The 27,750-nt window shown below is 42.1% G+C and overlaps 3 protein-coding genes and 1 long non-coding RNA gene across 5 annotated transcripts in view; 2 read left to right on the forward strand and 2 right to left on the reverse strand.

Moving 5' to 3' along the window:
• Positions 1–3,065, forward strand: part of nadkb (NAD kinase b) — a 12,266-nt gene extending 9,201 nt beyond the window's left edge. For both annotated transcript variants that reach the window (XM_005936636.3, XM_042226591.1), the window contains 4 exons: positions 61–160; positions 284–441; positions 1,953–2,035; positions 2,130–3,065. In XM_005936636.3, the coding sequence (XP_005936698.1) occupies positions 61–160; positions 284–441; positions 1,953–2,035; positions 2,130–2,289 (501 nt within the window). In that variant the 3' untranslated portion in view covers positions 2,290–3,065. The remainder of the gene's footprint in view (positions 1–60; positions 161–283; positions 442–1,952; positions 2,036–2,129) is intronic.
• Positions 3,066–3,934: 869 nt separating this feature from the next.
• On the reverse strand, positions 3,935–17,282 carry sec62 (SEC62 homolog, preprotein translocation factor). Its single transcript, XM_005936637.2, has 8 exons — positions 17,161–17,282; positions 12,390–12,498; positions 10,634–10,739; positions 9,882–10,071; positions 9,386–9,481; positions 9,075–9,135; positions 8,868–8,987; positions 3,935–7,239 (listed from the first exon to the last, which is right to left on the reverse strand). Exons 1-8 carry the CDS (start codon positions 17,194–17,196, stop codon positions 6,701–6,703), a joined length of 1,257 nt encoding a protein of 418 aa, XP_005936699.1. The 5' UTR covers positions 17,197–17,282; the 3' UTR covers positions 3,935–6,700.
• A 1,458-nt stretch (positions 17,283–18,740) lies between these two features.
• Positions 18,741–26,532, reverse strand: samd7 (sterile alpha motif domain containing 7). The gene is made up of 9 exons (XM_005936630.3): positions 26,065–26,532; positions 22,635–22,771; positions 22,228–22,351; positions 21,560–21,684; positions 21,372–21,453; positions 20,497–21,173; positions 20,284–20,399; positions 20,093–20,203; positions 18,741–19,450 (listed from the first exon to the last, which is right to left on the reverse strand). Exons 2-9 carry the CDS (start codon positions 22,735–22,737, stop codon positions 19,214–19,216), a joined length of 1,575 nt encoding a protein of 524 aa, XP_005936692.1. The 5' UTR covers positions 22,738–22,771; positions 26,065–26,532; the 3' UTR covers positions 18,741–19,213.
• On the forward strand, positions 21,562–23,646 carry LOC121815451. The gene is made up of 3 exons (XR_006055117.1): positions 21,562–21,666; positions 22,186–22,491; positions 22,641–23,646. It is a non-coding gene; the product is annotated as an uncharacterized LOC121815451 (long non-coding RNA).
• Positions 26,533–27,750: the final 1,218 nt, after the last annotated feature.

The raw sequence follows: 27,750 nt of genomic DNA on the forward strand, positions 1-27,750 counted from the left end.
GTGTGTGTGTGTGTGTGTGTGTGTGTGTGTGTGTGTGTGTGTGTGTACGTACATGTGCAGGTGTTGAATGAGGTGGTGGTGGATCGAGGACCCTCCTCCTACCTGTCCAACGTGGACTTGTACCTTGACGGACGACTCATCACCTCAGTGCAGGGAGACGGTGGGTCTGTGCTTCTTCCAGAGCACTGATTCGGTTTCTACTAGAGCTGAAACAAAGTGTTTGTGTACAAATAAAGTCAAAGGAAAATGTTTTAAACTGCCTCCATCTCACTCTGTTCTCCAGGTTTGATCGTGTCCACACCTACAGGCAGCACGGCGTACGCGGCTGCAGCAGGAGCTTCTATGATCCATCCCAATGTCCCCGCCATCATGGTCACTCCCATTTGCCCCCACTCGCTCTCTTTCAGGCCCATCGTGGTTCCTGCTGGGGTGGAGCTCATGGTAAGGAGGAGGTTGGAAACATCTTTATTGTGTTTTGTATATATTAAATGTTCTCTCAGTGCTGACGGAAGGAAAAAACTAAATCATATTTAAATGTTGCCAAACAACAATTATGAATCTAACATAATCTATAGAAGTCCATATTGCTAGAAATCCAGCATCTTTTTCCCCCCCACACAACAGTGCGCTTTCACACCACACTAATAGCCCAAACTCACTCACTGTATTCACCTTGAGCCAGAATAACGCGAATAGAGCCATCAACACGATCTGCCAACACAGTATAAAGGATGCAGCTGCCATGAGATCAGCTACTGGTTAGTGAAGTCCCGTTTTGAAGCCTATATTTTAGTGTTTTCACCATTGCTACCTTGGCTTAAAATAAACAAAACCAAAAGATGAACAGAGGAATGGTCGCATCTGACTGTGCAGCTGTTCGCACATACGCTAATGACATGTCAGTCACAAGTCACCAGCCAATGAGTGTACTACAGATAATCCTCCTCTCTGAAACATGGTATCACCAAGATTTACAAAATAGACCTTTGGGCAAGATGATGAACCCCAAGTTGTTCTCTGATCCGACCAGAGAGTGAGTGTGTGAATCTTAGATAGGAAAAAAAGTGCTTCTATGAATGGGGGAATGAGGCATGGTTTATAAAACAAGTACAGTAGAAAAAAGCTATAAAAGAACCAGTCCATGTACTATTTAGTGGCCGCCCCCCAACCCAGCTCAGACTGTGTCTTATGGGCACAACAAATGTGCGTGTCTAACCTTACTGCACAAGAAGATCTGTTCCAAACGTGTACCACCATTCTACACAACTTAATTAGTTCTGATTGGATTTTGTCTCAACAGACTATCTTCAGCTCATTCATAAAAGTGTCGGTACATTTCATCATAGCTTTTGTCCTCGTGCATTAGTTTTTATTTAGCTATTGTTTTGTTTTTGTCAGAAGAAAAGGCCATTGATGAAATGTATTGGTCAGTGACATTAACACTGGTCTGGAGGCATCTACAAACAAACACCAGGTAACCTAACATGCAAGTCTTTGGACTGTTAGAGAAAACCCACAATCCTCCGGGTACCAGGTCAGGCGGTTCGAACGAGCAAGCTTCTTGCTGTGAGGCTGGTGGTCTGTCCATCACTTTATTACAGGCTTAAATATCTTAATTAAATTTTTACCCCACCATTGTGGAATAACTCCAGTAACCCTCTTACTTATACCAGCTCTAACAAGGGTTTGAATGAGAAATATTGGATATATTTCATAAAATTGTTCCTGTCAGCCGCTCTGAATTATAGTCACTTTGTTTTATCTGGTAACAACAGCAGTTTTTGCATTGGTGCTTTGGTTCATGGCCAGATGCTCACAAAATGAGTAACGTGCCCTTTGTTCTCATCTGTAAGTTTGTCAGTGCTGGTTAGAAAGTAAAATGGAGCTGCTCGCCTGGCTGATGTTGTTTTAACTCTAACACTGACAGTCTGTCCTCGCCTTCCTTGAAACAGATCACGTTGTCCCCTGATGCCAGGAACACTGCCTGGGTGTCGTTTGATGGCAGGAAGAGGCAGGAGATCCAGCACGGAGACTGGTAAGCACAAGTGTCGACGTCTGTAACAGATTCACTACAAATACTTTTTTCCTCAGTTTTAAGATGATTCTTCCGTCTGTTCTTCTACCCACAGTATTAAGATCACGACCTCCTGTTATCCGGTGCCATCGATCTGTTGTCACGACCTGGTGTATGACTGGTTTGAAAGTCTAGCTCAGTGTTTGCACTGGAACGTACGCAAGAGGCAGGCCCGACTCGCAGACACCTCTGACTCGTCAGACACAGAAAACTGACTGGTATTTTTGGGGTTCAAAGACATTCAGCTGAAGCTCTCTGTAGCAGCCCGGAGAGAACGAAGGGATCAGGTTTGTTCAGAGACGAACTGAGGAATCGTCTGCAACCAAATCAGCGGTGCACAGTGATCATTTGCACCCCAAGTCATCAACGCATTACAGTCCAGTGAATACACACTGTAGTTTATGTGTATCTTCCAGAAAGAAAGCATGTTTCATCTTACCCGGGAATGGAAAAAAAAAAATCTTAACAATTGCATGATGATGACCACCCGAAGCTCCTCATGAGTACTAAACAATCATCAATGATAAGTGTAAGAGTGCTAGATGTTAGCGACATAAACGTAGAGATACACTGAAAGCTGAAATGAAGCAAACATACTCTTTGTACTCAACCTTTAAATGTAAATTTGTAAATACAAGAATCTAGGATTAATTTATTTAACGTCATATTTATGTAATATCTGAATATTTTCAGGACAGGAGTTTGAAGCAAGTTTAAGAAAACAGTCGACTTAAAATGAAATTTCTATCACGGAGTAAACCAAAGACGACTGTATGTGATTGTTTTCTACTTTATGAACGTCTTGTGGAGTTCACGGCCTACTTTCTGTTCTCACCGTAAAACACTTCATGTTTCAGCTGCCTTACAAACTTCTCAGCCTGAGTTATAATGTAAGTCAGATTTCTGTGTCGCCGTTGTTATCAACAGATTGTGAAATGATTAAAAGATGTAGCAGGAGCCAAACTTAAAAATAAAGAAAAAACAAACTTTTTTCCCTTTTTTCATCTTTATGTGAACCCAAACTCTCCCTTCATCAAATCAGGTTTTTTTTAGCTCTTATGAGAAAACTAGCAGTTCTAGTTAGCCAGTAAAAATCATTCAATAAGCACATTTTCTACAATTACGTGTCATTCACTGCTGTTCCTCTGGACTGATGTTAGCACTGCTGCTGTTTTTAGATGTAAGTCTTGCCATGTTTTGCTTCACGTTTTGGTGCGCTGCACACAGTGAGCCAGGTATTTAAAATTAATTGTCAGGAAGTGGGTGAAAGCGCAGGTAAGCAAATTAATGGAAGCATGTCTCACCCCAACCGGTCGCAGCAGATGGCCGCCCCTCCCTGAGCCTGGTTCTGCCGGAGGTTTCTTCCTTTTAAAAGGGAGTTTTTCCTTTTCCACTGTCACCAAAGTGCTTGCTCATAGGGGGTCATATGATTGTTGGGTTTTTCTCTGTATCTATGAAGCGCCTTGAGGTGACTTTTGTTGTGATTTGGCGCTATATAAATAAAATTGAATGTTTGTGGCACTGAAATAGAAATTTGTTTATCTCAAAATTTTGACTTGTTCAGTAGGTAAGTTCAAATTTGGTATACCTCAAAATTTCAACTTTGTTCTGCCTGACTTTTTTTTTTTTTTTTTTAATTCAAAGGCAGAAACAAGCTTTCATACAAATCTGATGATTGGGTGAAGATTTGGTGTGGTGTGGCCAAAAACACCTTGTATTTTTTTAATGTGCTAGAGCGTGCTGGCACGTACAATCAGATTAGGTCCTTTCAGGTCTCTCTTAGAAGATTCATGGCAGGACCGAAGAAGTTTGATCCTTGGGAATGCAGTCCTTCTTTGGGTTTGGAAATTCTGGAATCTGAAAAAAAAAAAAAAAAGCCATTCTGTCCCTGATTTGTAGTGCTTACTTGCTCCAATGATACTTGACACAAAAGGTCAGGTAGTTTGAGGGATAAGTTGAGTTGGAGTCACACATTCAAACGAGTGGCCAGAGCAGGACATTGAAGAAATAATCCCACAAAAATCCCCCACTGCCCTATAATCTGTCCAGAAGTCAAAAGATCTTGAAGAGGAGAAGAGACGGGCTAAACTAAAACATTTTAAATTAATCAGTGCCTTTGCTACATGTATTGCAAATATTTGTGGGGGACGAAATGTGAGGCGTTAATTGTAGTTTAAAAAAAAATTAATTTGTTTTTGGTGGTCACAGATCTAATATTAGAAACAAAATCAGTGCTCATTGTACTTTCTATATTTTTATTGCAATGATAAGATACATATATACTTCCAGACATCCAATTTTATTAAATTATACTCCAATATTGCAGGAGACAGTCTTGAGAATGATATCAATCCAAATGTGGACAACTAGGTGATCAAAAGACACTTTTTTTTGTTTTGACCACAGATAAAACATGGAGGTTTTACAGTTTTTTTTCCACTTTCATTATTTCTCCCGGAAATGCGTGATGAGAAGCAGTAGCAGCATAGAGTAATACTACAATATACAACAGACCGATACTGTGCAACAGTCAAGAACAACTGGGAGAATCTTTTTTCCTCTGCTCTCTCTTTTGTGAAATATTTATGCCAATATTCAGAGAACAGCCACTGACACACTGGCAACTCAGGAAGGGAAAAAAAAAGACACTACCCCTTCTGGGGAAGAAAAAAAACACATAAACAAGACGACATCGTGGTCATTAGAGAGCTAAATGGAAGTACAGCAGACAAAGCAACAAACTACAAAGGCTAGAGGAGAAACTAAAAGAGTTGTAGAGAAAGCTGTGTGGATTATTTTAAAATATTACTTCATCAGAGTGTGTGGGGAACCGGCAGGTCACTGTTAGTGTTACGCAAACCTCAAGTTAATGACTGACCACTGTTTGTGAGACACATGGCACCACACAACTAACCCACCGTGTCACAAGCTCAACAGTTTTGTGGCAAATGTATTAAAAAAAAAAAAAGACAGATAAAAATGCTGATATCTAATAGACTGTTGTTACCTTTAAATAATGAGTACACTTTATGATCATATTAAAAACAAAAATAGATACTCTGGGGATTAAAGTTACACCTCCTACAGAAAAGCAGGGGCAAACTTTGATTCTTAGACTGAGTAAATGCATATATCTGATATATCAATAGAATCCATTTATAAATGATACATTTCTATTTTATATTCTGAAATAAACTTCTCGCTATGACTAAAAACAGCATCTAAGACATTTCTAGCCAGAAGATAACGTGAAGGAACAGCTTGGACCACGGTTAGTGGGACCACAGCTGCCAGCTGGATTCACAAAGCGACGCCCGCCAACTGCTGTGTGGCGGCTTGTGCGAGACGAGACGGGGACCGACATGGTTGGAGTCTAGTGCAAATGCCTTTAAACGGTTTCATTGAGACCAACAAGTCTTAGTTTAGCTGCACACTAACGACAACCGTGCTGTGCTTTTTCTCTGTGAAAGTTGTGTTGAGTTTGACAGGACAGTAACAAAACTAATTGACCCGAACGCGCCTTGCGCTCAGCTCTCCCTCTTAAAGCGTGCGTCGTCGTGAGCTGTGTTTGGCACTAGAGTTTGCGTAACATTATTATCTGGTTCTGTTTGCAGATGAATGAGCCGACTCTACCTCTCCTTGCTTTAGTTGTACAGCAAATGTTGCAATTTTTGTTTTCAGTGAAGTAGGCCCTGCATCCCAGTTGCTCACCGGGACTCATCTTTAACTAACTGTTAAAGATGAGTCCCACATTATTAAACATGAACTAGAAGTACTTCACACAGTGTGTACAGGATTGCACTATGATCATAAGCCATTAAAAAAAAAAAACAACCCAAAACTGAAAATAGCAAGTACCTCAAAGAGCTGAATGCTCTGCTGTCCAGAAGCTCTATCCAGCCACATTATAGTTGATTTGCTTATTTTTTTCTTTTGAGTAAACTACAGGTTTTGGTCCATCTGGTGAGGTTCAGGTTTCAAAGCTGACCCGCTGGTCATTTTGCTGCCTGAGAAAGCTATCAGACTCACCGCTCCTGGCACAGCTGGCTTGCTAAATTACCACAAAATGTGAGAGAACAGTGGCTTCCTGGCTTTCTCCAGAACTACCGTGGATTATACCGACAATACAGAGCTCCTATGACAAAAAGGTGGCCAAAAAACAACGTGTTTTATTTACTGGTCAGTTTAACACCGTCGTTCTTTAAACTCATACCTACTCTAGGTCTGACCTCACATACAAAACATCCAAATGAATCCATTGATGGGATATAAATAAGAGACATTGGTTTGAACTGACACAAAGAAAAAGAAAAAAGTGGAGGAGGTCTGGTCTGATGGATTCCTCAGGCAAATGTGTCCGGTGGCAGTTTCATTTATACATAAATAACATTTGGGTGGGAGGAAACGGATCCACCGTAAGGCTTCTTTTTAAACATTGTTTCCCCATTGTTGTGGGTGTTAACTTTTCAGTGTTGCGTCTATCTCGGTACTTTAGTGGAAGATCTCAACAACAAGAGATGGAACCTCTCTGCAGCCTCAGAGAGGCCGGACCAGCAGGTCCTGGGATCACAGCAGGGAGGGAGGGAAGGACAGAGAGAAGTAGAGAGTGATGGGATTGGAAGAAGTTTATGTTTGAGCAGTCTGAGGTTTAGTCTCACTCACAAACCGTTCTTTCCTTTCTTGTGTCTCTTCATCTTCCTCTTCTTCCTCCTCCTCCTCCTCCGTGTGCTGCTCCAGCTCCTCCCTGGTGATCATCTCAAAGTCGTTTCCGTTGCTGTGCTGTGAGCCTTCATCCTCTCGGCGGTCGCTGTCTGTGTCTGACTGGCGTTCCTCCGTTCCCTCCCCTTCCGCTTCCTTACCCTCCTCCCGCCCTACCTCTTTACTCTCCTCTTCATCCTCCTCCTCTTCCTCGTAGCCATCCTTCTTTTCGCTGTCCGACTTCTCGTCGCTGTCTGACTTCTGAGCCTTGGTGGAAGTGCCGCCGTCCTTCTCGTCTGACTTGTCTGTGCCCTTCTTCTCGCTGCCTCGAGGTCCCTTGTATTCATGGGTGTAGAGTGGCCTGAACGAGTCGATAAAACCAACGTCTGCTGTCAGGTTGGGCAGGAACCAGAAGTGATGGCGCCCGCCAGTCACCAGCCAGATAATGAGGAAGAGAATGCAGCGAGCTGAGGAGACAGGAACCAAGCAGTGAGATAAACTTAACACACACCTGGCATCAAAAAGTGGAGGAGAAAGAGAGACCATATTTCTCCAGAATTAGCTTCTCATCACTGGCTCCCTGTTAAAACCACAATTTAAAGTCCTTCTCCTCATACAGTCCTGAATGATCAGGCCTGATCTTATCTTAAAGACCTCACAGTATCATATTAACCTAATGAGACACTGTTCTCAGACTGCAGGCTTAAGCTGTGTCCACACTGAAAGCTGACAGCTGGTTGCTTACAGACACACCAGGCTACGGTTGCCTAGGCAACCCTATATTCTATTTACTAACAGGCTATATGACCATTTACAGTATCCTGCGCTCTCATTGGTAGTTGCCTCAATCAGTCTCCTGGAAGCTAAGAAAAGTTTATTACATACTTTAATACATACCTCACATACAAGGTCTTAAATAATCAGGCCCCATCTTATCTCAATGACCTTGTAGTACCATATCACCCTATTAGAGCACTTCGCTCTCGCTCTGCAGGCTTACTTGTTGTTCCTAGAGTATTTAAAAGTAGAATGGGAGGGAGAACCTTCAGTTTTCAGGCCCCTCTTCTGTGGAACCAGCTTCCAGTTTGGATTCGGGAGACAGACACTATCTCTACTTTCAAGATTAGGCTTAAAACTTTCCTTTTTGCTAAAGCATATAGTTAGGGCTGGACCAGGTGACCCTGAATCCTCCCTTAGTTATGCTGCAATAGACATAGGCTGCTGGGGGATTCCCATGATGCATTGAGTTTTTCCTTTCCAGTCACCTTTCTCACTCACTATGTGTTAATAGACCTCTCTGCATTGAATCATATCTGTTATTAACCTCTGTCTCTCTTCCACAGCATGTCTTTTATCCTGTCTTCCTTCTCTCACCCCAACCGGTCGCAGAAGATGGCTCCGCCCCTCCCTGAGCCTGATTCTGCCAGAGGTTTCTTCCTGTTAAAAGGGAGTTTCTCCTTCCCACTGTTGCCAAAGTGCTTGCTCATAGGGGGTCATATGATTGTTGGGTTTTTCTCTGTATCTATGAAGCGCCTTGAGGCGACTTATGTTGTGATTTGGCGCTATATAAATAAAATTGAATTGAATTGAATTGAATTATCAGGTTCCGTCCGCTTTTGGTCCCCATGGGTTATTTTGTGAATCCAATTTTAATCCTCTGCTGCAGTTTCTAAAATTAGAATGGGAGGCAGAGCCTTTAGCTTTCAGACCCCTCCGTCGGTGGAACCAGCTCCCAGTCTAGATTTGGGAGAACCTTCTACTGTTAAGATTAAACTTCAAACCTTCCTTTTTGATAAAACTTATAGTTGCTGGATCAGCTGACCCTGAACCATCCTCTACTTATCTCAGCAGAAATCCAACTTAAAATTGTTCATGTGCTGCCTTAATTTTTCATAGAATATCTTTTACATTGCAAAAGTGGAGAAAAGGGGTGGGAACTGCGGAGATTTCCCTCTGACAGATGGCACAGTTTTCACTAAATAAATACAGAACACAGTCTTCAGCTGTGGAAATGCGTCTCATCTACAACATGTATTGGCACAAATTTCATCACATCCCTGCCCGGACCAATGATTTTATTACTGTTTGCACTTACCGACAGCTAGAAGCAGGATGCTGGCCACAAAGCAGCCAGCTGCAACACTTAGATAATACACGCCAACACGCATTTCAGCTGGCCACAACGGAAACAGTGTGGCCGCTATCACCGCAATAACTGAAAGACAAAAACCAGGAAAATTCGTGTCAGATAACTCTTTCATTCTGTTTTTGATAGTCGAGGAGAAGAACTCAGCTGACTTACCAAGAATCAGACCCATCGCAAACGTCTTGAAGTGGACGGGATCATAAATCCACACGTACACCTGCAGGAGAGAGGCACGCTTTGAGTACTTCACAAGCACTTCCTGTGTAGATTTAACAATCCTGCAAACGCACTCACCTCTGTCAGGGCGCCCCAGGGCAGCTGTGGCTACAATGTAGCTTGCCATTACCGGTGTGTGAATGTGTGTGTGAATGGGTGAATGACTGAATGTAGTGTAAAGTGCTTTGGGGTCCTTAGGGACTAAGTAAAGCTCTATACAAATACAGGCCATTTACCATTTACGTACTCACCTCATTTCCATCCAGGAACAGCTGATCTTCGTGAGGCTCCAATTTAAACTTCTTCTTCACCTCTTTCTTCTTTTTGGGGGTCCCAGGACTGTCATCCTGTCCGATCAAATCAAAAGTACATTTAAAAAATATACTTTATTTGAACCGTTATAAGTTAATTTAAACTGTGGAGTTTAAATTGTCAGGGTATGTTGTTAACATTCAGCTTAGTCATGCTTTCTCTTTGCCGACATAGACCAGACACCATGTAAATATGACTTTGAACTGGGTGTCTTTCCAGGACGTCTACAGATCTGTCTCTATGCGCACTTTAAACTTTCAGAGTCAACATATCCGCCCATTTACTGTCAGGTTAGGATGATCCCATCAGCTGGGTCAAGGTAACTCGAAACAAACATGCAACTTTGGTTCCACCTGGGAACAAGCAGCTGAAGGTAAACTGTTATTATCCCAGTGAATAAGGCACATTTCATTTTGTATTCAGAGGGTCACATACACTTTTCTCTTTCTTAGTTTCAACTGCCTCGGGTTCTTTCTTCTTCTCTTTCTCCTTCTTCCCCTTTTTCTCCTCTTCTTTGCTGCTGTCACTCTTGGGCTTTTCCTTCTCCTTTTCTTTCTTGGTGTCCTTCTCTGTTTTTTTCTTCATCACCTTGAGAGCTCGGTGGAAGAACTGTTTCTTTAGAAGCCTACAAATAGAGAAAGAGGACATCAGATAATGAAGGGCTGTAAATACCAATGTGCGTAATTCACCGACAAGTAAAATGACTGGTGAGTTTACAAGAGTTGATAGCTGTGCTAGATGGAAACAAAGTTAAGTTAATAAAAAGGTTTTATATAAGCATATGGATAATCTTTTTTTTTTTATCAGTTATTCAACATTTTTTAATCATTCAAATAATTCTGTAAAAAGTTTATTCAGGTTCCAGCTTCTCAGATTTAAGTATTTGCTGGTGTTTTTAACTTTCTAACATATTAGACAAAATAAAGAAATCATCATCAATGATGAAACAAATACCGGAAATAAACACTACTTAAACTTGTTAGTCCTTTGCACTGGTATTTGTATTCACTGAGCTCTTCTTTACTGTATGGGGTTATTTCCATCTTGTTTATATGTATAGTAAGGGTTAGCTGCAACCCCACATGTTAGTCCACATGCTAGTAACTCTACTGCCTAGAAGCAAAAATATACTGTTATGTGATAAAAACCTAGCTTGTGTGGTAGGATGTGTTCCACGGGGCAGCTACCTATTGCAGTAATCCACCGCTGACTCCCTGGTGGTGAACAGAGCCTCCTCTCCCTTCTTGGCTTTGGCCCACTTGGAGTCCAGCAGACAGTCCACAGCCTTGGAGGCTAAATGAGGAGATGCAACAGACACACAGCACTGAAGGTGTACTGAAATGACAAAACACTCTGTGGACTGTTCAACGTATTAATAAACACAATACGAGACAGAGCAGTAGGCACATCAACAACAACAACATGCATCAGTGATGTGGACGGCCTTTAACATGAAATAGTACATAGATTTTTATTTTTCACACTCTTTTGCCTTAAACAGTCTTAACTTCTGCTTCCAAGCTATTGATCAACACAATATGAGGCACAGCAGGAGGTACTCGAGAAGAAGTCCAACGTAATCATCACTAAAAACTTCTAATTGCTGACTTTTTTTGGTCACTTTGGAACAGTAACTTGAAAGAAGCTGCAGATTCAGATGATAAATCCCTTTTCTATTTTTATGTTAAAAATAAGTGATGTAATTATGTTGGCTCCTGTTCATCATTTTATCTATCTATATCTATTAGGGGTGCAACGATACAAAAAATTCACGGTTCGGTTTGATACTTTGGTGTCACGGTTCGATATTTTTTCGATACAAAAAAAAAATGTTCATGTCTTTTTAATTTGTCATTTATTAAAATTATAAATATATATTTTAACTCAAAAGTACAGTTTTTGAATTTAATGTTGCTGAAACAACAAAGTAATAAAAAAATTTTTTTTATCTGATCGAGAAATCACTCATCTTTGGAAAAGAGAGTTTATTACAGAGAAATGGCTCTTTCCTATAGCTATACTATACGCTTCTTCTGGGCTATATTCTCAGCAGCATATTAAACATATCAGGTCCCCATAAGGAGAATCATGTGCTAAAGGCTGTCTAAATAACTCGGGTAAAGTTTGTAGCATGCGTACTGTTGTTTTTGTCTGCTTCTACTTGTCTTTGCACTAGGATGATGTCGGAGTAAATGTGCAGTCATATTCCTTGTGTTCCCACTAGTGCTGTCAGCGTTAATCTCGTTAAAATGACATTAACGCCACAACACGGCAAATCTCTGTTAACACTTACATTGGACTGAAGTGAACAGAAATGCATAGAGAAATGTAACAACACACAGAAATAAATAGGTAGAGTAATAAATAGAGGCAAACACAAAAAACAAGTGCAATATTAAACTGCACTGAATGTTGTGCACTGTTGTGGCCACTGAGTCCAAACCTTCCATGTGACTCTGCAGATTTTGGCCTAGTAGAAAATTAGATGACATTCAGTAATGACAGTGGCTGCTGTTTATCTTGGAATCAACATGAGCTATAGGCCACACTGTTATTTCAAACATGTTCATTTGGGCCCTGGAGCTACTGTAGCCCACAGCAAAGGTAAGAACTGGTAAGGTCATGAGATAGGAGGAAAAGCTGACCTCAGCAGTCACAACCTGCACAACCTACAACTACTGAGTCAACAGTACTTCCCAAAACTGACAAAAAGGTTCACCTGTGCTACAAAAACAAATCAAACATAAACACTGTGTGGGACAGTCAGATCTGTGAGTGAAACTGCAGCAGAAACATGTGGAAAATCTCACAGCTCTTTACCAACGTGACACACAAATACTGCAACATCCAACATGGTGCTGGTTTGTATTAATTGTGCCGGAGACTCTGCTCCATCTGTGTGTTCTGCAGACAGAGGCCACAGACTTCAGGCGAAGAACTAACCAATGAAGTAGTCGACTCGGTGGCCCATCATGTTTGTCGACTTGGTGGGGCAGTTAAACCGAAGGTACTTGGCCACCGCCTTCTCCTCCTTGGTGGGCTCGCTCACCTCCTGCAAGAGCAGAGGAAAAAAAACGTGTCACATGCAGTCTTCCCATCTGGTGAAATGAGGAATTGGCACAGAAATGCAGACAAGCGACCAAGAGGAAAACATCCTTATCCTAATTTATTGTAATTATGAATTTCACATATTTTGTGAAATTCAGCTGAGAATAGATACACTGGCATCAAATGAATCTGTTCAGTCTCCCAACTCACCGACTACGAGCCAGTAAAAGCAATGCACTCGTATATCACAAATCCTGTGATCTAGATTTCTAGCTAACAAGAAAATGTGACAATTTTATTAAAAGCAACATCGATAAATTTAATTTCCCATCTGTATTTCCCATCAAGTATGGTCAGCTCAGTTTTAGAGGTGGTGGAGGTCAGTGTCCCTCACTGTTATAGAAGTCATCATTTGAAGTTGGCTGTAGGATTCTACTTGAATAGAAATGTTCATTTTTCATACAGTAAGGTTAACTGGGCTACTGCCACCAATCGATAGACTCATCAGATGTGACAAAGTCGTATTTATCAGGACTTAAACCAACTCTGTCTGCCAGAATGACAAACCATTGATGAGAAGGTCAAACATCTGTGGCTAACATCTGTGGCTATGCTCTCTGTCCCAAGCTCATACACCAGCAGTGTGTCTGGGATCAAGCTGCACTAAAAGCTAGATTCCTTGTAATCATACTTGACAGGTAACTAAAAGCAAGGCAGAAGCTCTCTCCTCTTCTAGAGCTTCTGTCTGTTTTTAGTGCGATTTTCATAAACTGCAGAAATCTGTCAGAGCATCCAGACCCTCCTCCAACTCATCACAACATCTGCACTGTCTGCTCAGCACTGAAAAACACGCCAGTGGTACTCAGCTCTGCTTCACCCAGTCGAGTCTGCTCCGGTTCACAACATGAAGAGGAAAAGAAGCCATCAAACAAGCCTTTGTTTGGAGAAGCAGGTATCCATCACACACAGCTCAGTTACCTGAGACTGCTACACAGGAAGCCCCTGCGTCACCGTCTATATGATCTACCTGGCTTGATCACTGGAGTATCAGCCGTTCTCTGTTAACCATGTGAACTGAACCGCTCTCAGTATGTAAACACTAACTGCTAGTGTGCCACACCAAGAATAAAACACAGGCTCTTTGTGCTGTAAAGCTGTGAAACCATAAAGTCAAGAACAAAGCAGACCATCTGCGACCTGTTTTTTTTGGGTTTTTTTTAAAAACACAGGTGAGTCACACACCTCAGCTTTTTGTGGCTGCTGGTTTTGCATTAAGGGCCACATTTGTCCAGACTTCTCTTTGACTAGAGATTTGTCTTCATTGCACTGTCATCTGATTTCGAGGAAAGCCAGCCAAATGTGTCCTTTACAGGCTCCACTATGTTCTTGGTCATCCACCCTGCCTGTTCCTTTGTGCTTCTGCAGAAAATCTGGAAGGGACTGCTGATACACTCTGAGAGACCTTAAAATTGCAGCATGGCTTACAGGAGCACGTATGCACTGGGGAGTTTAAATTATTTTTAGGACAAAAGCTACGACTCTTAAGTTTCCTAAAGTTCTTTATTAGCCCGCTGCTCCGGTTTGCTGTTTTTAAAAATAATAATAAAAATAGTAAAAAGCTTTTAGCTGTTCAGCTTCTAGCCCACACCTTTGTGTCCACTAAGATGAGTCTGTGCTCTCCCCGTCTCCCTCCTCTCTCCTGTGCTGTTCTGTCTGAGCTATCCCATAATTTGTGGTTAACACTAATGAGTGAATAGGACTACTTAAATTGAGTGCAAAATTATACTGAACATGTGAACGGAGCTCAGTTGTTTCCCGACAACAATTACCTGTTCCTCTGCTGTTTTAACAGACTCACTTGGATACTAACAAACGTCTAGAAATCTAAAATAAGATATTTACTTTTGATTTTTGCAGAAGAACTAAAATGCTATTTTTTTTACCTAAACATTTTGCACAGTAGTTAAAAGCACTTTACATTTTAAGCCGTATATTTATACATTTAACAACATTAAAAACACAATGGGGATGCCATTTGAATAATTAAAAAAAGAAAAGCAATAACTACGGCATCATCTGGTTGTTGACCCACATGTGTGTGAATAATGTTTCACCAGGTAATGTATTTCATAAGTTACTCTGTAACTGGAAACTCATTTTAACCCAACACTGTAACCTTCTACGTAGCCTGACGTGCACCTCCCGAGAATTGCAACTACACGTGTGGCCGATGCATACCACAACAACTCGAATGGTGTGGAAGGTTGCAGTGTAGACATTTAAAGGGGTTTCCGGTTACTACGCAAGTTAGAAGTCTAAATCAAGTATAAGGGAGGAAACAGCACTCCAGTATACGGACATAATAGTCTTGGCTTCAGGACATTCTGACTGTTGAAAGCTGTAAAATAAAAAGCAGGCTGGCAGGCTCGTAAATGAGATAACAGGATGTGCTGTAATAGAGCTGTTGGCTGAAACACGTGGAGTGTTATCAGGTAGGATGGACCTGTTCAAGACTGTAAACTGATTCCCGTGGTCACTGATGAAAATAATCTAAGTATTAGACACATCTCACTATAATCCAATGCAGTCCACTTTCTAATCCAGGCCAGGGGGACTCCAGTTTTAGCACAGGTAGCCACACCGCTTTCTCTGCAGACACCTCTTCCAGGGCAAGGCAGCCAAGAGACTCAAGCTCTACAGTGTCCTGGATCTTCCCCTGGGGTCTCAAATCTGGCTGGACATACCCTAAAAAGCTCACTCAGGAGGTGGCCGGAGGCATCCTGCTCGAACCACCTCAGGGGGCATCCTATTGATATGGAGGAGTAGTGTGACAACCTCTAGAAAGACAAAGCTTATCTGGGAGGGGCTCGTCTTTGGAGGACACTCTTTTGTTGTTTGTATCTACAATGTCTTCTTTCAGTCATTACCCAGAACTCAAGCCATGGGTGGGGGTGTGAATGGAGAATGAACCAGCAAATCTACATCGTTGATTTCTCACGCAGCTCTTTCAGACCAATGCATCCACATTACTGCAGACGCTGCACCAATCCATCAGTCAGTCGCCTGCTCCTTACTTCTCTCCCTGGCAAATGAGTCCCAGAGGGATCTGACCCTCAAATATTTATATTACTGAGAGAAAACAGCTCACCTTAGTTCACTGCACTACTTTTTGCTGTGTCCAAGTTCTACACCGGCAGTCAGTGGAGCAGCAGCTTCTCTAACAGACTGATTCAGCTCCACTGCCATAAGGACTGATAGAGGAAGTCTTTCAGAACTTATGTAAGAGCTCTTTACATTGCAACATATTCCAACAGATTATCATATGCACTCTCATTTTAACATGCTCTCTTCCACTTTTAACATATTTAACCATATATGCTAAGCCGCTTTAAATTCAGCAGCAGTGGAAATACTTGCAGGAGGCGATGTGGTTTACGTTGCAGGACAAAAATGCTACAGCCAACCAAAGAAACAAACTGTTTTCCTCATTTATAGTTGTGAGCCTGCTTGCCAGTTCCTTTGTGAAGCAAACTGCAGGACAACAGAATTAAACTTTTCTTCTTCTTTTTTTACCTTAAAGAAATGGACCTTTTCTTTGTATGAACTTTATTTCAACTTGGACAAATCTAGTTAACATTTTTCTTTTTTTTAAATTATTAATATGACCATACAATTGTACCAAATCAAAAACAACCCTAAATAGCGATTATGCACACCTGGATCTCATGTACCTCTATCCAGTTTAGATAAGAGCCCCATTGTGTTCTTTTCAGGTGATTTTGTCCCCACCCCCGTCTGCCCATTCTCCTGTTTCCTACTGAGTAACTGTTACTGATCCCGCTAACCTACCAAGAGCTTATTATCATCTTCTGTTTGTCAATGCAAATCTTCTCCCGACCCGCCGCCTGTCCACACTGCGCAGGACCTTTCTTCCGTTTCAAAGGATTGTTTTACCTCCCCACTGCCTCAAAGTGTGGCTCAAATGGGTTTGCTGTGTTAACTTTATTATATATATATCGCAGTGAAATGACTCGTTTTAATGTTTAGGAGTTTTATAAATAAATCTGAACTGAGAAGTTTTGGTTTAGGACACGCAAAACAGACCAACAATGACCTCAGGCGTATTTCAAGTGATGCAAACGTGACCTGTAACGTCTCTAAACTGTTGCTCCTGGAGCCGATCTAATTTGCAGTCTGCTGCACAGTCAGTTATGTGGAGATGCGCTGCATAGACTCATTAATTAAGTTCCCACACGTTATGTAAACACGCTTGGTTAAAGCTGACGCAGCTTAGCCAGCCAACGTTTGCAGCCAGCCAGTTCAATCCAAGATAAAATGAAAACCGACCCCAGGAACCACTAAGCAGACACTACAACGACCTAATCGTGAAGTCTAGACAAAGACATGATGGCTACTGGGAGCGCACACAAGAACCAGCTTGGAAAGGTCGCGTTAAAATACAAATCCTATCGTTTGTTTTCGCTAGCCTGCTAACGCTAGCTACCGTTTCCATCCTCTGGCTTCATCTGGCGCCTGCTCGCAGCATCCCGCGCTGACGCTGCCGTCAACAAAGATCCAGCAGTGGGTCATAAACCGGCGCCCACTTTCACCCATGCCCCCCGACCCACAGGAACCGGGGTTTTTTTATGAATTAAATTGATGTTACCTGGATCCGCTTCTTGTGCCTCCTGCGCTCCGCCATGATCCTCCAACTCAGCTCATCCGTGCTCGAGGCTGCGCACGCGCATGGAGAACGTAGTATCGCGAGACTAGCCTAACGTTCGTTTCCCATTGATAAAATTCAAGATCTAATTTAATACATTTAATATTTGAATAATATATATTTGTAATACAGTATTAGATATAATACCGATAAGGATAATTCTATTACATAGAACTATTGTGTTTTTATTAAGAATTTGGATACAAACAATACATGGTATGACCTGCTATGATGTATGGTTTGGAGATGATGGCGCTGACAGAAAGAGACGAGTTTATTAGAATTTAGCATATCAGAGGGAAAGTCAGGTTGAACGGTTTGGACATTTGCAGAGGAGACAGTGGATAAACTGGATGGCGAATGTTGGAATTGCCAGGAAGCAAGAGACGAGGAAGATGACAGAGTAAATTCATGGATGTAGGGAAGGAGGACATGCAGAGTAATGGTGTGACAGAGGAGTTTGCTAGGGCCAGGGTGAGATGGAGGTAGATGGGCTGGTGTGAGGGTCTCTAAAGAGAGCTGCCAAAAAAGGAGAAGATAACAGAATAATGTGAATGTAGTCCCGGCAAACTGGGAAAAGTATAGTGCCCCAGAGTGGAACACAAACACTGTTGCCAGCTAAAGCTTTTTCTCTAAAGCCTTCCCATTTCCATTCACAAAAAAACAACACATGACTTTTTTCAGCTTGAAAATGATTGAGCAGATAATTGCCTTGACTGTTGCAACAGTCAAGGCAATTATCTGCTCAATCATTTTGTTGCTCAACTATTTGCATCCACCAGACAATAGATGATGGAGTTATATGATTGTATAGTCATCCAGGTCATGACTCATGAAACACTAAAGAGGTTGAATTAAAGGCAACTGTCCTTCCTGTTTGATCCTAAAAACATTTAACCTCTCATTCCAGAAGCTTCGTCAGTTCTAAAAGCTGCCTCGACACGCGAGGACATGTTTGTATGTGCTCCCCTGACTCAGTAGCTCTGGGGTGTTACAGGAGCCAGTTCTTGTTTTTAAACAAGTCATTAAAACTGAAAAAAAGAGATCAAAGAAAAAGCCCCAAAGTCCATCCATCCATCCATTCGCGTCCGCTTATCCTGTTCAGGGTCGCGGGGGGCGCTGGAGCCCATCCCAGCTGTCATAGGGCGAGAGGCGGGGTACACCCTGGACAGGTCGCCAGTCTGTCGCAGGGCCAACACACAGAGACAGACAACAGTTCGCACTCACATTCACTCCTAGTGGCAATTTGGATTAACCAATTAACCTATCCCCACTAAGTGCATGTCTTTGGACAGTGGGAGGAAGCCAGAGTACCCGGAGAGAACCCACGCAAACACGGGGAGAACATGCAAACTCCTCACAGAAAGACCCCGGCCTGATGGTGGAATTGAACTCAGGACCTTCTTGCTGTGCGGCAACAGTGCTAACCACTGTGCCACCGTGCTGCCCAAGCCCCAAAGTAACATATTAAATTAATACTCATGACGAATGTATGCAAACTTCACACAATATTCTCATTGAGCCCAACCTATTGATTCCATGTGATGACAAGAAGATGCAGATTCCTGTGTAGAAAACCCCCCACTTTATTTACAGTATAAGAAATGCAAAAAAATGTATCAAGCATCAAAATCCAGAATATTTAAATATGTCATTATTTTGTTTATAAAATATTTCCAAAATATGATTACTATGCTCTGCACGTCAGCCTACAGGAGCGTTTAGCAGCTTGCAAGAATAATTCAAGAAGCTATAATCAGACTAGCGAAGAAAAGTGATGTAGGACCTTATCAGCGTCTGATACTGTATCTTAAAATCCACATCACTTTCACTCCACTGCAGCTGCTGCTGTTAAATGTATAAAACGTTCAACAGGAACCTGAAATGTGGATCTTCAGTCCAGTTCAGCACAGTGTAAACAAATCCACCACAGCGGCAGCAGCAGCTCACCAAAGCGTGCTGTTGTACCCTGCTTTGGTTTACATTATTCCACTGGTCAGGCAGTCTCACTGCTGGCAGATGGAGGCGAGTTGTTTTCTGCGTCGTGGAGGTGGTCAGCGGATTTTATGACATCGGGATCTCTTGGACTTGCCACCATCTCCTCACTGTTGCAGTTAATGGGAGAGCCGATCTCTGATGAGCGCTCCCCGGGCTTCTCAGGGGTGGCCTGCAGTGGGGCAGTGGAGAGTGGCAGATTCATCATGTACAACATGCTACCAAGACGTCTGGACACCTGTAGAAGAAGAAGAGCAAGAGGGAAGGAGCACGTAGATGTTAATTGAAATAATTTGTGCTATAACTGAGACATTGGCGTATAAGAATGAATTAAATACAATTAGTGAATAAACTTTTTCACAGTAGACATTTTAGCTCTCATAGTAAAGAAAAAACTGGGGTTTTTAATAGGGGCTGTACTCCACTAAGGACATGTTTGGTTAAACAAACTTTACTTTATCCCTTTAATAAAGTGAGGTAACTTCAGTTCAAATCTGTGGAAGCTTGTTTCTGCAACAACAACAACTACAACGAAATGTTAGCCAAAACTCAAAATTTCAGGTTATTATCTTAAAAATTTGACTTACTGACTCAAACTTCTGAGACAATTTGAAATTTCTAGTTATTGAGTCAGAATTTTAGGATAATAGCCCAAAGCAAAAATGGTCTTTTGTCACTTGTGGAAATAAGCTTCCACACAAAGCCCATAAAACACTCATCAAGGATATTTATAAAACCTCCTCACATGGAGTTGTATAAATAAGCGGTCATGTAAATAAACCTTTATTCAAGATTTATCCTTGTACATCAGATAATCCCTTCAAATCCTGTCTTTGGTGGCTCGGGATTACATTTCTAGTCAGAATCTGTGTTTTTGTACCTGTGAGCGGATCTTAAGAGCTGGCCCCAGCTTCAGTCCCAGTGTATCCAATAAATGCTCCTCTGATAGGAGGGGCAGCGTCTCTCCATCAATCATGTGGTCCTTGAAAGTCTATTAAAAATAACCCAACATTAGAAAGTCACAACAGAATGAATTTAGAGGCAGCAACAACAAAATGTGAGGCTACTAACCTGGGCATACTCTGAACACGTGGGAATACTGTTAATAAAGTTGTACACATCATTCACTGTCCACTTCCTGATGTCTTCGGGTACCTCCTCACCATTTAGAAAGAGATTTGGTGGGCCTTTAAAGACAAAAAATGCAAGTATATTAAATAACTGGCAGCAGAACATTTCACAGTTTTAAGCACAAGTGTTATTATTTAATATTTCTTAACTCACCAGGAGGAAGAAAACCATTTCCAGGGACCGGGAACATGTAAGGGATCCCTGTTAGAGTTCCTCCAGTGGAAGGATACATGAATTTCTCCTGGAACGTCGAACATTGGCTAGATATGTCTTTATCATTTGTTCCACTGTTGGCTGCATCTGAACTCCCATCTTGGCTGTTCACGCAGGCTTTCCGGAGGCCTGGCTCCCCATCTTTGTAGTTTTTCCTGCTTCCGGTGGCCAGTTCAGGGTCTACTTTGGCCTGATGATGTGTCTTACTGGTGGCACACTCCTCTCCCATGTCCCCCTTTGGCTCAAGCTCCTTCTCCTCCCCCGATGCGGCCCCTGGGCTCTGCTCTACACTTTTATCTTCAGTCTGACCCTTCACGTTGGATACATGGCTCTCCATACTCTTGTGAACAGTTGGCCTCCGACCTGCTCTGCGCCCCCGCTCTCTGTGCAGCGTGCTTATTGCTGGATATGGGTTGGCTGACATAAGAATATTGTTGGAGTGCAGTTCATCCAGGGTGGGCCGGTGGACGAAGACATCGTGGCCGTCTGGCATGCGCTGACGACCTCTAAACATCATGGGGTTGGAAGGGTATGACATGGGATTTTCAATTCCCATCAAGCCTTTCTGGTGCGCATTCTCCAGCTCCTTCTGATGCAGGATGGCATTCATTTCCATTCTGAAAAGAAGTGCATATAAATATTTTAGACATATTTGTGCAGCAGTGGTGATGGAGCCATGATATAAAACCCTTGCTGCAGCATGGGTGGGGGGATCAAGTCTCAGTCGTATTCAGTAAAAACAGTGACGCAAAGCGTGCGGGTGGAATAATTTCTGTGAGATGATGATGGTGATGATGATATTCGGCACGTAATACCTGGCTATATTTTGCTTGTGAATGAGCTCTTGTCGCCGGGCAACAGTTTCCATGGGCTCTGAGGGTAAGAAGCCATATCCAGCTGAGGAACAGGAAGAGACAGACAATCTGTCAATGCCTATCACCGCGCATTAAAATGAGACAGGCTGTCTGGGAATTATCTCAGGCGATATTTCTGTGGCGCTCACCTGGTGCAGGGAAACCTCTTCCAGGCAGGACGTTGGCATGAGGAGGCAGAGGTGGACCGAGGTGAGGGCCCATGTGCATCTGCCTGGCTTCAGACGGGACCATCTCGGTAGGTGGAACTAACTCCCTGATAAGAGGAATAAACAAAGAAGAAAATTTATGAACTGGAAAACACTTTAAAAAGCATATATTTGTAGAATCAAAATGTGGAGGACCAAAGTGGCCAAAAACAAAGTGTGTATTACTCTATTTATGTTTCATTTTTAAAATTAATTTATTTGTATTTATGAATTACTGTTTTCATATTTATTTCCCCTTAATTATTTATTATTTTATTTTCTCTGACATTTCTTTATGCATTTCTGTTTCACATACATTTAGTTTTAACTGAGAGATTTTCAAAATGCCTCTTGAAGGAGGGGAAGAAATTAGGCACATAAATTAATGTGTACATAATCATTTTGCCAATTTTGGAACTCCATATAAAAACAGCTGGTTTGCGAGGACTATTTTAGCCTTATAAACATTTTAATTGTCCAAAAGAACAGAAAAGAGCAGCAGATTTTTTACACGGACACCTCTTGCAGCATTTTCTTCTACTCGTTTTCTTGTGGTTGCCCTTTTTCAGACAACTATTGTTGTAAGTTTAGGACAGAATTCAGCTACTGACCTCTCCATGAACCGAGGTTCGAACTGTGCGGGGACCCCCTGTAACCTCTGCTGCCCCTGGGCAAGGATCTGCGGTGCCATAGCCATCTGGTTCCTCATTATCAGCTCCTGCCTCTGCCTCAGCTCTGCAAGAAGTGAAAAAGCACCACAGGTCACCGGGAGGCCGTTTTAGCTGCTTCACCTGGCGCATGCACTGACTGTTAAAGCTGGAGCCTGCAGGTGCTACTGAGCAATCCACCAACGTGCAAACACGGCGTGAGGGAAGGTGAGGGAAAACAGGCTTGATCACCAAATACAAATACAGAACCCAAATTGCCAAATACAGAATCAACTCTGTCTATAAATAAAACCTGAAAAGTTAAATAATATTTTCTTGGTTTTTGTTGTTACGCTGTTCATCCTCCTCACCTCCAGCAGACATCCCATTGACGAGTCGGTACCAGTGCTTCTCATCCAAAGACCCCTGCTCCCCTAGCGCTGTCATCTTCCTCAGCTGCTCCCGTGGGGTCATGACACACTCACGACCTTTGACCTCCACCTGAATGCTGTTAAGAAAGAGAGCCAATTGAAGGATTTCTATAAACTAGACAGTTTACTTGACACATTGATCCTATAACGCTTTGCGTGGCAGGTAAAATAAAATCACACAAGATTATTTCGCACAGTAGCTGAAACTGAGCCAACTACAAACCCCTCAGTGCTGGGTGCATTTTTGTAATTCCCTCACATCACCATTAGAGAGCAGCAGTTCTCTATCTCACGTTGATTACTGAACATTGCAGGTAAATTCTGCCTAGTGTCTGTTATTACATACTTTATGACTGCAAAGATGCAGCAGTGATTTCAGCAGCATGTAAATATTTGTAAACGGCTTGTAAGCGACCTTTTTAACTACAGCTAAGTATAACTCTTACCTCACCTTTTCCACAGACCTGGCCTTAAGTATTAATCTTAAACCTACCTTAACGCTAATACCTCGCCGTAATGCAAATCAATCCCGAACCGTTAAATCCAAATCCTAACCCCGTACGAAGAACAAACAACTGGACGATTTCTTCTCATCTTTTCTGTCCTTGCAAATGCTGCTGGTCCTCCTGTACAGGGATAGAGGCGCACTCACATGTGCGCTCACCCCAGATACCCGCATTGTTCTCGGCTGAACCAGCAGCTTGTGCAGATAAGTGCAATCGACTTAGAGACCTCCAATTAGCCTTCCACACTGCAGAAATCCCATTACAAAATATGATACTGTAAACGACAGTAATCCAGCGCTGCTAATCCAGGGCCGGTGTGCATCTGGAGACATGAATAATGGATGCTCACCCCACAGAACCACCTCTTCATATGAGGTTTGCTGATTGAACTGATGAGCCTGCCAGTGCAGGGACATGTGTAAGCTGTGCACATGCACTTGGACATATTATTTCTGCCGTACCACCCTCCCCCTAGTCAAATGCTGCCATTAGATTTGCACCCAGGACTTGTGCATTACCCACAGTCTCTCAAGTTCCCTGTGAAGCCCATCTAATCTGACGACTTTAATCCCTCTGTTAGTTCTGCAACAGTCTGCCACCTACATCTGCTGACCTGCCCACTGTCCTCCCTACTGCCCCATCCAACCCCCGTCCCCACCTTCACAGGCCCCTGCTACCCTCAGGATCCTATTAGCTAAGTCCTGGCTATACAGCACTTTAAAGGGATGTGTTGGAGGTAATCCGCACGTTTAGAGTTTTACCCTCAGCAAACCTTGCCTGTAAGCATCCCGGACAATACACCCTAAGTGCTAAGCCTATTAGTCTCCATTAGCTCCCAGGATGTCCCCAAAACACCTTGGGGATAAATCTGGGGATGCAATCGGTTTATGTGGAGCTATGTGGCGGGAACACATGCCCCCTTCACCTCCCTCTCTGCCAATGTCACTGCAGCCATCAGCAAATAAGAAGAAATGTATTTACACGGCATTAATGTCCGTGTAAATCCCGAGTGGGCACTGAGCTCCGAGCCTCGCCTGAAGTGTCATCGCCTTTACACACAGCCAATATTTACACTTTCATCAGAAAGGAAGTAAACTGCAGAATTTATTTAAAGACTAATTGTTTTTCAGAGTGTGGATAAACACCTAACATAGTTTAAATCAGTCAACATGTCAACGAAGGAACAGAAGTCTGATTCCAATGAGCCTGTACCTAAATACAGGTTCACTCTCAGCAGCAACACCTGTGTTTACCTGCGATCCAGTTTTTAAACAGCTGCACAGATAAATACGGTGTGACGAAGATCTAAAATTCCTTAAAACTAATAATAGTTTTTTTTATTGCAAATTTAAATATCTCCTGGTAAATGGGGAAATATTCATTATTATCTTAAACATCAGCATCATTATCACAGTAAGCACTTTTCCTCATTTAAGTCAATTTATTACTTCAACTCACATTTCTGCACACACAGCATGTGACACCCTGTCTCCTTCAGTTTAACAGATTAATTCACATCAAGCATCATAAACAGAAAATGTACTTTAGGTACCTAAATGTACCTGAAGTGTGTGAGGTTTGCTGTTGATATAACATTTTAAATGTGGGTTCAGCCTGTGCACCGACTATGCACAACTTCCTGTTGTGCATTTGCACTTTCTTTCTTTTCTTTCTTTCCTTTTGAGCTGACGTATAAATAAGTCTGCAGGATTCTCAGCAGAACAGCACAAAGTGTTTTTAAACAGTGAGTCTGATATTTACTGAAATTAATGCTTTGCTCTTTAAATGTGATGCATCAGAGGCAGAAACTGGAGTGTCTGTGAACTTGAGCCATTTAGAGGAATCCTTTATAAGGCCTGTTGGAAACAGCTAACACTCTGATCACGTTAAGTCTCTTAAGTGAATTCGTAGCCTGAGACTGAGTTTACTGCAGTAACAAATCTTCAAAACTGGCTTCTTTTGAAGTGAGACATGCAAATTTGAAGTGGTTGCAGTGTTTTTCTAAGTGAAACTTTAGTCAAAGGTGAGCTACGGAAACTCTTGTCATATTTCCTTGACAAGCAGAGGCCACACCGCAGCTGCCAAATCCGGGGATTGGACTCCTTGGATTTACTGTTGCCTGGTTAATCTCATTACAAGCATGAATTAAAGGGAAAAATTGCTGACAACTTAGATGGAGCCCTGAGGAGGTCATATCAGACAAGACAGAAGTATTGTCTAGCCTTTCCTAATCCCCTCACAAAACACACATGAGCTAAAGCCATGCAAATACTGTCAGTTGCATGAAGCAGATTAGATTTCGTGACAATAAGTGCCGAGTTGCAGATATCACTAGTTTAAGAAATGCTTGTGGTCATAAACTTACATGACAACGTGTTGATTGAAAGGATGAGTATTAATTTATATGTGCAAATGCAAAAAATATGCAAGAAGCCAATCTGGAAATACTCAGTGAGCGCTATATGCAAAATCTGGGCTAGTTATCATGTTAATTATTTGGATTTCAAGGTTGTCCTTTAATCGTATTGGCCTCTAGATTATCCACATACGGGGAAAAAATGATGCATGGCAATATTTAGCATATTTAATATTTCGTTTTGTATTTTTTGTGGGTTTTGTGGGTAACAGTAGCTTTACTCATATATGACACTTTTACAAAATGCATTGACAGAAAAGCAAAAGCAGAACGGCAAATTCCAATAGAAAGCTGGACATTAAAAACAGGATAAAACTAAACATAAGACAGGACGTCCTATAACATCACTGAGTTTGTGACAATTAAAGACATAAAACTGTTAGATGGGAACGTACAGAGAAAATCAATGAGTGTAAAATACTGAAAGAGGATGTTTTCATCCACCTACCTTTAGGTTCACACTGCTGAGCAGAGATTGAAGATGCTGGTGTCTCAATTCCAGAAAAATGAAAAAGCCAATAAACTAAAATCAAGTTAAAAATGTTTCCCAAAAAGTTTTTGGCGAGCTCACAGATCTTCGTCTTTCCCTCTTTCACGTCCAACTAAATGGCCTCCTTAGATTTCTGGCCAAGTGGTTTGAGTTCAGTCTGCTGCCAGCTAACTGCCTTAACTAAAAAAGACCTGTTAAATACTGATTCATTTCATCTCCATTAGCTGGCCTTATCTCCTGTTTTAAGCCCTCCCTGCCCTGACATCACTATGATCTCCCATCCAACTGCTTGCTGCACCTTGCAACTGATGTGTAATTACTGAAGCAGCACTGGCCCTAAGCATGGAGTGCTAAACCTCTTTCAACGTTCACCTCACTAATCCCTTGTTAGCACTTTAGGCCATAGTTAAGACACCTAAATGCTTAGCTTCCTTTTCCAGTAGTTAAGTGACCAACCCGTCCTTAGCTGCTCTGTGGCCACCTGCAGGGAAACTGCATGGCGCAGGTTGCAGACCTCCTACTGCTCTAGTTTTTGTTGTTTGTTCACATGTCTAGTTTGAATGTCAGAAGTATTGCTCTCCACAGGGTGCCAAAGGGCTGACCCAAACATGCTTGGTGGTAATTTGGCAGAAATCCGACTAAATGTTGGCCAGATCATCCTCTCAGACCTCTTAATCTGACAGTTTGTGCTCACCAGCCGCTTACAGCATAGAGCTGCACTTCTAGGAATGATGTTTTCCTTAATGCCTGGGGTTTGTGGGGGGTGGAGGGACACAGGTGGTGGGTTGGTAGGACATTTTAAATGGAGTGGGACAGTCTGGTGCTTCTGTATCTCTTTGCAAGGAAGCAATGAGCCTCCAGAGAGCTGAGCACTCTGACTGCTCATCATATACATGCCAAATACATCAGTTAAAGGAAAAAAGGGAAAAGTAGAGACTTTTAACTATTTATTTTTATATACAGTGGACCAAAAATGTTAGAATCCACCACCAATGAGATGTTACTAATGTGTTAGGTTTTTATTTTTTAATGTAAACTCACATTTAACAGTGCTAAATCAACCAAATTCCCATGCAATACTGCAGAGGTCACATCATCAGTGTAAGTGCTTCTCAGCAGTGATTGCACTGCACTATAAAGCCTGATTGTAACTGCATTACAAGTTTTTAAAAAATACAATTTAAGTGATTTAACATCAGTTTAACATGTGACAATTCTTCATTTTCCTTGAAAAGGAAGGTTTCTTCCAGAGAATTTCATCCTACCATAGGTGTGACCAACAATCTCAGCCGTGGGCAAAAGATGGCACCCAGTTTTATTTACATGGTGCATCAGTGGTTCTGTGTCACTCCACAACAGCAGTACTAATTAGTATAACACTCAAACTGCACATAACACTTCTTCTGTGGAGTTTGCATGTTCTCCCTGTGCCTGCATGGGCACCAGGAGAACCCTGTGGGTACTCTAGCTATCTCCTAGAGTCCAAAGATATGCATGTTACATCAGCTGATTAGTAGGTGTAAATGTGAGCATGCATAATTATCTGAGTATCGTTATCGGAGCTCTGCGATAGACTCGTGAACCTGTCCTGGGTGTATCACACCTTTCTTTCAGGGTTAGCCAGAGTTCTCAGGGCTGTCTTTA

Source organism: Haplochromis burtoni, unplaced genomic scaffold (assembly GCF_018398535.1).
Source record: "Haplochromis burtoni strain Fernald_Lab_line unplaced genomic scaffold, NCSU_Asbu1 Contig_219, whole genome shotgun sequence".
Taxonomy (NCBI): domain Eukaryota; kingdom Metazoa; phylum Chordata; class Actinopteri; order Cichliformes; family Cichlidae; genus Haplochromis; species Haplochromis burtoni.

Bases quoted from the DNA above. Each gene is read 5' to 3' on its own strand.
- sec62 (XM_005936637.2), bottom strand. From the start codon at position 17,196: ATGGCGGAGCGCAGGAGGCACAAGAAGCGGATCCAG. The intron at 10,740-12,389 runs GTTAGTTCTTCG...CTCCTCATTTAG, and splicing joins CCGAGTCGACTACTTCATTG to CCTCCAAGGCTGTGGACTGT. The intron at 8,988-9,074 runs GTAAGTCAGCTG...TTTGTCTTTCAG, and splicing joins TGCGATGGGTCTGATTCTTG to TTATTGCGGTGATAGCGGCC.
- samd7 (XM_005936630.3), bottom strand. From the start codon at position 22,737: ATGACCCCACGGGAGCAGCTGAGGAAGATGACAGCGCTAGGGGAGCAG. The intron at 21,454-21,559 runs GTGAGCGCCACA...CCTGTTCCTCAG, and splicing joins AAGAGGTTTCCCTGCACCAG to CTGGATATGGCTTCTTACCC. The intron at 20,204-20,283 runs GTTAGTAGCCTC...TATTTTTAATAG, and splicing joins CGTGTTCAGAGTATGCCCAG to ACTTTCAAGGACCACATGAT.